General features: G+C 39.8%; 1 protein-coding gene across 2 annotated transcripts in view; it reads right to left on the reverse strand.

The window, feature by feature from the left end:
* DNAJC2 (DnaJ (Hsp40) homolog, subfamily C, member 2) overlaps nt 1–7,475 on the reverse strand; it is a 45,161-nt gene extending 37,686 nt beyond the window's left edge. For both annotated transcript variants that reach the window (XM_006882605.1, XM_006882604.1), the window contains exons 1-2: nt 7,240–7,475; nt 4,568–4,758 (exon numbers count right to left, since the gene is read on the reverse strand). In XM_006882605.1, coding sequence (XP_006882667.1) covers nt 4,568–4,758; nt 7,240–7,306 — 258 coding nt within the window. In that variant the 5' untranslated portion in view covers nt 7,307–7,475. The remainder of the gene's footprint in view (nt 1–4,567; nt 4,759–7,239) is intronic.
* Nucleotides 7,476–9,555: the final 2,080 nt, after the last annotated feature.

The following is a 9,555-nucleotide window of genomic DNA, read 5'->3' on the forward strand; positions in this document are numbered from 1 at the left end:
GACTGAGAAAAACTGGATAAATTGTGTATACTGCACTGAAACAGATGAGGGACTGAATAATTTAAAAGCAATGTATGATAGGGTATTATAGTTATCACAAGAGTCCACAATTAAGGCTGCATAGTGGAATGTACTTGGGGTGGTGGCAGTGGCGCAGGGGATTGTGTACCAGGGAGGGAGTCTTTCTTCTACTTTTGAAAGAGAGGAGTGAACTGGGGGGCGGGAGGGCTGGGCGGGTAGAGAAGTGCAGCAATGAATGAATGGAAATCCAAATTCTCTGTAAATGTTCATTAAATTAAAAAAAAAATTGTCCCATGATCTTTGTTTGGTTACTGCCCTATTTCTCTGCTGTCATTCAGTTAAATGTTTTGAAGAAGCTATTCATATCATTTTCTTAGACCTTCTATATTCATTTCCAATTATTACCTTTTTTCTGCTCTGCCCACAGCTCAGGTGCCATGTAACTGCTCTTTATTATCAATTTTCAGGTGTCAACTCCAAAGTCACTTAGCTGCCATTTCTTGACTTCACTCGTAGTAGCAGCACAGCTAATTCCTTGCCTGAAACACTCTCCTCACTTAAAAAGTCTCTGTAAATCTACTGTCTCCTTGTTTTCTTCTTATCTCCCATAGCTCTTTTCAGCCAGTCTCTTGATGACCTGCAAAACTAAGTCCTGGGTCATTGCCCATCTCACAGTTTGGAAGTAGGTGACATCATCATCTAATTCCTATGGTAGAATTCTTTTGTGTATGGCAATGACCTCCAAATTAACTAGTAGAGATGAACATAAACTACCACCCCCATCTCTTTTACCCTCATGGACTACCACTTGCTTCCTTGATTACTCATTCAAAAAACTTTTCAGTTCACTGAACATGCTGAGCTCTTTCCTACCTCAGCCTGACATGCTGTTCTTCTGGCTTTGCTATATTTCTTCCACTCCTCACAAAGCTGCAATCTTATCCTTTAGGTCTTAAATGTCATCAACTCATTTAAAACAGACATTTTTTTCTCCCTCATTTCGGCTGCTCCTCCCCTTCAAAACATCTGAAATCCCCCTTCAAAACACCTGAAAACTGTTAAAACTAAAACTTTCCAAAAGTTCTGACTGACTCTTCATTTACCATACTGCAGGCACACTTGCCTTCTTCCTGTTTCTGGAACAATCACGATTTTCTACTTTCTGGCCTCTATACAAGCTCTCTGTTCTTCATAGCTTAGATCTTACTCTCCATGCCAACTCTGGAGGCCTTCCCTGCCTCCTCAACCTACAGGAGTCACCAGAGTACTCTGCTCTCATCTTCTGGCTAGGTTATATTTATTGGCTAGGTTGTCTGTTTTGCTTCGGTCTATTTCCTCACTGGAATAGAAGTGATTTGTTGAGCATGGTGTCTTCAGCACAGACAGTGGTGTATGGCATATAATTGATGCCACCTTAGTGATGTTATCTCCTTTTTATTTCAAAGGACAAATTCCACTCTCTGTGGCTCTGAACTTTCAATCTATAAGTACATTCAACATTTCTCCATTCTGTCTTCTCTTGACTCAGCCCTGCCCTCAGGTTACTGGGTTATTGTTTTTAATCATCTCTTTTACTCGAGGCCTCCACTTCACCTCAGTCCCTCCTTAGCCTGCGGCAATCTCTTAACATCCTGCTTTACTGGATCTGCTTTTCATGAATTTATTATCTATACTTATTTACCAAGTCCAGCATATCATTCTTCATATTATACAATTGATTTACACCTCTGAAGCAGTAATGCTGGTGATTTTTTTTTTCTTTTTAGTATTTCTTCCTTATTTTCTAAAAAAAGTATAGAACCTGATTTGTTCAATTAAAAAATGCCTTTTATTTCATTCTATTCATAAAACCTTTTTCATTGGTTTGCATACAATAATCTGTTTACATTTTGTTTTATTCATGTTCTCCCCCCTCCGCCCACCAAACTCTGGGATCCTGTTTCCCCCACTTCACCTTCAGCCTTCCTGCCTGGTCCCCTTCCCTCTTTGGATATCCACACACATCTTACTAGTTAGCCTTCTGTTTTAATAATGGTCTTACACAGTATTTGTTCTTATGCACCTGAGTTAGTTCACTCAGCATAATGCTTTCTAGCCTCTCCCAAGTCATACAGTATTTTTCAAAAGGATTGCTCCTGAGTGCTGCACAGTATTCTGTCCTGTAGCTGTAACCACCATTTCTCAATCCAGTCATTTAATGATAGCCATTTGGACTGTTTCCATGTTCTTAACTTTTGTGAATAAGGCGGCTATTAACATCAATGTACAAGTCTCCATCTGTGTCTCAATTCTGTTTCCCTTGAGGTATATATTCCTGACAGTGGAATAAGTGGGTCTTATGGAATCTCTATGTTCAGCTTTTGGAGGAAACGTCAATCTGCCTTCCAAATTATTTGTACCATTTTACAACACCATCAGCAGTACATGACAGTTCCCATCTCTCCACACCCTCTCCAACCTTTACTGCTTTCTGGCCTGTTAAACTCTGCCACTGAAAACAGGATGAGATCTCTAACTCATTTTGGTTCTGATGTGCATCTCTCATATTCCCAATGATTTTGAGCATTTCTTCACGAGTGTAATGGCCATCCCACTCTCTTCCTCCGTTAAAAGTACTCCCACATCTTTTGCCCATATTGTAATTAGGTTATCACTCATTTTCTTTAGAGGCACTTTAGTGTTCTGCTAATGTAAATGATACTGCTCTCTCAATTTCCTTCTCTGTATCTCCTTTGTTACAGGGGTTTCCTTCTTCTTTCCTTGGTATTCTTTGTTATTTCTCTGCCTTCTTGACCCCACTAACGTATCTATGTTCCTTAATGTACAGTGCCTTTCTTTCAAAATTAATCACAAAGACAGTAGTAGTAGAATTGGCTAACACTTCCTGAACTTTTCTATGTCTTACCTTATTCTTTGAAGTAACCTGATATTAATACTTTTACTGTTCCCTATTGTTTAACATTTGCAATGTTCACAGGACTAGAAACGATGTGTATCATTTCATTGACCCTTACTATAATCCTTTGAGATGATTAATGTCAGCAATCTCACTTTACCAAAAAAGGATTTGAAAAAGATATACAGAGCTTGAGTAATTTTCCCAAGGACTCAGCATATTAAATGTCAGAATCAGATGTGAATTATGTTGTTCTAACTCTACAGCATGCAAATTGAAGAATTATAATAACTCACTGGTGTCTAGCCGATTCCAACTCACAATGACAATACAACTATGAGAGAGAAGAACTGCTCTATTAAGACTTCCAAGGTTACAATCATCCTAAAAACAGACTACATCTTTTTCCAAAAGAGTGGCTGTTGAGTAAGATGGATTGACTTTTCAGCTAGCAAGAGAGTGCTTAACCACTGTGCAATTAAGCCTTCAGTAAGTACTGTATTACCCACTTTTGTTGTGCTGGCCCACAAGAACCCTCCCCCCAGGTTCTGAGGCTGTAAAGTTATTAGGAGGCTCTGCCCATTTTTCTCCCCTAATACCCCTGGTGAATTCACACCACTGATTGTTGGTTAGCAGCACAATGCCACCAGAACTGCCTGAATATCCAATTAACACCTAGTAGTGCTCATTTGCCTGTATTCTTCCTGGCTGATGCCATTCAGTTCCTCAGTACCTCAACTCCCACCCCTGCAATCTCTTTTCGGAGTTATCGCACAGTTTTTAGCCATATGCAATGTGTGACAAACACCTCAGTTTTAACAAAGGTAAGCTTAAACGCTACAACACTCGCCACAAACTTTTTTTTGCATCCACCTTAGTGTGAATTATGGCCATTATAATTTATTAGGTCATTCAAGCCAGAATTCTTAGAGGTCTTCTGAATAACCAATATCTCTGACTTCTTACACTTCACAGCCAAGGCCAGCAAGACCTGCCAATTCTAAAACTACAACCAGATAAAACAAGAAGGAAAAAGAAATCATTCTCTCTTTCTCAAAACCTGGCTACACATTTGGTTCAAGTCTTATACTGACCAGCTGGATTACTGCACTAGCTTCACAGCAGCAAAAATTTGTTTGGTGCCTGTCCCTCTCCTCTTCAAACAATTTTCTACACTGTCAAGAGAATTCTTTTTTCTAAATATAGTTTAAAATCTTTTAGTAACTATCTCAGAGATACATCTGAATGCCTTTCTTAATATGACATATTAGGATACTGCAGTGGTTTAGCTCAGGTCTAACTTCTTGCCATGGTCTCTCATATACCCTACTCTAATCTCCATTAATTTCCAAAGAGATGGCACACATTCTTTTACTTCAAAGATCTGAATATCAGGGGAGCTCTGGTGGCAGAGTCTGTAGGGAGCTGCACTACTAACTGAGTGTCTTTGCATATCCATGTGCTCATCCTCCCTCCTCCACCTCATATAAACTGTCACTTTTCTTTTTAAGTCCAAATCAAATGTTATATTCTGTAAAATCTTTCTCAATTTCTCCATTCAGGACTCCATTTCTGAACAATTTACTAAAGGAAAACTTATTCATGTCTAACAAAGAATCTTAAGAAATAAAAGATTCAGAAATTAAATACCTTCCAATCTTTGGGATCAAGTGTTTTCAGCATGGGAAACTCTTCTAACTGCAATTCTTCATCTTCTGACTCCTCTGATAACTCTTTCTTATCCTCCAGTTCCTGAAAAGAGGCAGAAGCATTTCTGTTTCTCCTCTTAACAAAAGCTTCAAACCATCTTCCCACAGGTTCAACTTGACAGAGTGTAGAGGCTGTGATTGAAAGTGTTAAGAAAGGCTTCAATGTAATGCATTGAACATATCTGCTTCAAGGCAACAAGTTTTCTCAGGAAATAAGATCAAAACAAAATAATGGTTTCAAAATGTGAAACCACCTGAATATACTTTAAAAATATCAATTAGAAAAACAGTTTAAGTAATATAATCAACATGAGGATTAGCAATAAATCATCATTTCCCAGTATGCAATCATCTTCCAGTTATCTGACACAGTAAAACACTCAACAATGTCAGCAACAAACCATTCTTTTTATGGGGCTGTAAAAGGAAGGTGAAGAATAGGGAGAAATGTTTCAAACTACTATTTTTAGAACAGTCACTGAAGTAAAGCAATAAAAACTACTAAACTAAGAGCTAGTATCTTAAAAAACAAAACACTTCCTAAACCACATGCCTATAAAAACTATAAATTTGAAGAAACTTATAGAAATAGATCTTTCATTCATGGAGTTGCTATGAGTCGTGCTCAATTCGACAGCAATCTACAATGACAAAACTATCTTCAAAAACAAAACACTTTCTAAAAATGCAAACCATCTTATCTGCTGCTGTTGTTAGGTGCCACTGTATCAACCATAACTCTATGAGTCCTTCTGACCTGGATGGCAATGAGTTGCGTTGTTTTAGGAGAGCCAAGCCAGTGGGAAAGTGGAGGAGAGATGACTGCAGAGTGGGTGAGCAGCTCCCTGAGGCCCACCTTGCACTTCAACATCCTGAATGTGCATTTCTGCTTTGATGAAAGCAGTGGGTATGGGGAATATCAAAACACCTTAGATAATTATTAAAGCCCTGAATTGACACCGCTTTTAAACATTTTAAGAATTTGCTAGGCATGATTTGTTCTGCAAATAACTTTGCAAGCACCTAGGGGAGAATTACTGGAATATGAGTGTACATACAGCAGCTCTGGATTTTAGTACAGCTCTAACAATTAAGTGATTTTCTGTCTTGGAATGAGTCAGATATGACTTCAACTCTAAAATGGGAAGAATAATAACTCGCTAGGAACACTGAAGGAGAAACTGTGAGCCCACCACACCTACTGTCAATCCAACTCAAGACAGCCCTTTATTGCACTTGCAAGGCTGTAAATCTTTACTGAAAGAGACACTCAGCTTTCTCTCGCTGTGGAAATGGTGGATTCAAACTGCCAACACACAGTGCACTAAACCACCAGGGCTACTTGCAACCATGCCTTGGAAATCACATGCTGTTGCATAAAAGTAAGGCATTATTATTCCTAGGAAGGAATTATCCATATTTTACCAAAATACGTATATCCATATTCTACCAAAAAAAGCGGCATCCACTTCCAAAATGGCTTGCCTCTGGAAACTCTATGTAAGAACAGTGCTCAGGCTGTTCGTTCATAGGGTCGCTATGAGTCGTCTACGACTCGACGGCATTAAACAACAACAAACAACCAAAAAAAGTAGTATGAGTCAGAGGAAAAGTGATTCACTCTTAATTTTAATTTCCTATTTCACAAGGAAGCAAAGATTTCTCCAGTAATGGATAACCAGTAAGTATTACTCCAGTAATTCATTATTCATTCATTATGGTTCAGGAATTTAAGATTTCCTTCCTAGCTACCTGGTAATTACAATTTTCTAGAAACAACTGAATTTTCATGTTTTAGTTGGTTTTGGAAATTAAGATTCGTTCACCCCACACAAAAGTGGATTCAAACACCATATCCATGAAATGCTGTTTAGCCGTGGGAGAGGTCTTTAAGAACACTGCCATTCAAATTTTTTCCTGTAGTTGAAACATTCTATACTTCAATATTTCAGATTCCCAACTAACAAGCTTTTACGTAAGAGGAATTAATCCAGATCATTGAAAACTGGCGTCTGTAAGTTTACAATAGTCAACGAACGTCTGTCTGTTCACCGCTATAAATCTAAGCTGGACATTGTCTCTTGCAGAGACAGACTTTTAAGTGTTATCTACGCAGACTATACCAGCGGCAGTAGCTGCTCTTCCAACAATGAATGGAAGAACAGGTGTCTGAGTTCTCACACTCAAAAAACCAAAGCAGGAGTAAAGTTTAAAATGTGTCCAAAAGCGCGTTAGCACCAAAGCTTTGCAAAACCCCACGCACAAGGAGTGCTTGCTGCAGGGCAACCTCTTCTCTGTTGGCAAGGAGATACGTTTAGGGAAACCTTTTTCGGAGTTAAGAGGGTTTGGGTCCTGAACAACTCTACCAGATTCATGAATCAGAAGACGAGAGGAAGCAACTAGAAGAGCAGAAGACGCCTGCAACTCTCCTTCTTTCCAACCTAGGGGAGGATTACGGCATAGCCATTACAAAAAAGAAATCCTTCGTTGTGACACTATAAGGGTAGGAGCGAGTCGCCAGGGTCTAGGGCTGAGACACCTCGGGATTACCAGAAAGAGGACAGAGACACGGGTGGCCGCGGCGGGACTGAATCGAGGTGGGTGGGCACGTACCAGAGGTCAGAGCGTGGGTGATGGCGGTGCCTTGGCCGTCCGCGGCGCTCGGCAGGAGCAGCATCATGGCACCAGGGCCAGGCCCGCAGAAGTAGCGGTTCAGGTCCCGAGAGGACGGGGATGAGCGTCCCCTCAGGTTCTACCCTCCGCTCCGAGCCTCGCGCCTTTGCTCTACGCCCAGGAACCGGCGCATGGATACAGTCAACAACCACTTCCGGGATGAAGCGTACGTAGTGCAGTTGAAAATCCCGTCCCAACCCCCGCCGCGTGGACTGCCGCCTGGTTCCCGCTTGACGCAAATCCGACTAGAAATAAAGACTGGTGAAGATTAGTTCCTAGACATGTTGTTGTTAGGTGACACCCAGCAGATTAAGAATCATAAGCGGCCCTGTGAATAACGCATCTGAACCTTGACCTATGCTGCACCATCCTCACAGTCCTAATATGCTCAATTTCATTGTTATAGTCACCGTGTCAATTCCTCTCGTTGAGAGACTTCCTCTCGTTCTCTATCTTTCCATCTTTCTCAGCATGATGCCTTTTTCTTTTTTCTTTTTTTCCAAATGTAAAACCTCTTCTCCCTTTTTATTTTTTTTATTTTTATTGTTATGCGTACAAAATTCACTGTGTATCATTCATGTACATTGCATTTTTTTCAAGCATGATGCCTTTTTCCAACGACTGGTCCTCCTGGCAACATACCCAAGTTAAGTAAAACGTAGTGTCACCATCTTTTACTCTAAGGAGCACCCTGGTTGCACTTCCTAGGAGACAGACTTGTTTTTGGTTGTGCAACTTTCAGATGCATAGAAAACAAAAATATCTTGCTTTAATCAAGCGCACCAATGTCTTTAAACTTACATTATTGTTCTTTGACACTTTGGAGAGATCCTTGACAGAAGATTTTCTCAATACAGCGTATCTTTTGATTAATTGGTACATAAAAAAGGGAATACTTTCCTTCCTCAAGTGCAAAGTATAGAAAATAGCTTCCTAAAACAGAAGCAATTGTTTTTGAAGGAAATAGAACCAGAGGTTTGTTAGAGGCAAGGATAGTGAAACTTCATCTCACTTTGGGCATGTTGTTGGAAAGTTGCCAGGCCTTGGGAAAAGTAGAGAGTCAGCGAAAGAGAGGAGAACCTCAGGAGATGGATACAGTGCCAGCATGACAGGCATAATCAGGATGGAGCAGAATAGGGCAAATTTCCTACTTCTTGCTCATAAGGCTACTAGGACTACACTCAACAACAACCCAGAAACAGAACCTTCCATTTTCTATTTAAGGTTCTGCTATTTTATATATAAATCTGAATCTAACCATTGATTTCCCCACAATAGCTTTATTTATTAATGTATGAAAAGTTGTGTGTAGTTAACAGGACAGTAGAAAGGACTTCAATGATATATACACCCATTGTTATTGTTCTATGCAGTCAAGTTGGAACCAACCCAAAGCTGACCATCTAGCAGATTTTTAGAGGCAGTTAATCACCAGGAGGAGATTGCCCATCTTTTTCCTGTGGAGCGCCTCTGGTAGGTTCAAATCACATGTCTTTGTGATTGCAGCATAATTTCGCACCACTGGGCCACCACAGTTCCCTATGCTGTTGTTTTTGATTGCCTTAGAGTTGAGCACAACTCATAGGTGACCCTATGAACAAAAGGCCTGAAGCCTTTCTATAACCACCAACATTTATCAAAGTTCATAGAGTTTCTGGAGGCATGCTGTTTAGGAAGTGTGTGCCACTCCTGCTTCCAAGAGTTTCCTATAACCCATAACAATGTATACATTTATATAAGGGTATGTATCAGCAACAAAACATATTATATATAGGTATAGATATAGATAGATATAGCTACATCTGAGGTCTGGTGGCCCAGTGACAAGATACACTAAAATCTTGAAGGTACCCAATTTGAATCCCATCAGCTAAAGGATGGGCAATCTCCTTTCAGGCAATTAACTGTCTCTAAAAATCCTCTGAAGGGCCAGCTATGGGTTGGTTCCAACTTGACGGTACACAACAACAACAACATATTAAAAATACTGTTTATTGGTCAAGTTGTGAGAATTTTTGTTTTCATGATGTTGAAGTATAATCTATACTGAAATCTTTGGTGGTCCTTAAAGTTGGTTTGAAGTACAAGCTTCAAGTCTTCTTCACTTTTAGTAAGCAACATTGAGTCATCCACATAAAATAGTTGATGAATATGCCTTCAATCCTGATTCTTCTTCATATAGTCCAGCTTCTAGGATTATTTGCTTACTGAAATTCAAGCTGGATTCAGGTTGTACTGGAAGTATTGTTGATTTTA

The sequence above is a fragment of the Elephantulus edwardii genome, unplaced genomic scaffold, assembly GCF_000299155.1.
Source record: "Elephantulus edwardii isolate Elephantulus edwardi_28Jun2011 unplaced genomic scaffold, EleEdw1.0 scaffold00022, whole genome shotgun sequence".
NCBI lineage: Eukaryota > Metazoa > Chordata > Mammalia > Macroscelidea > Macroscelididae > Elephantulus > Elephantulus edwardii.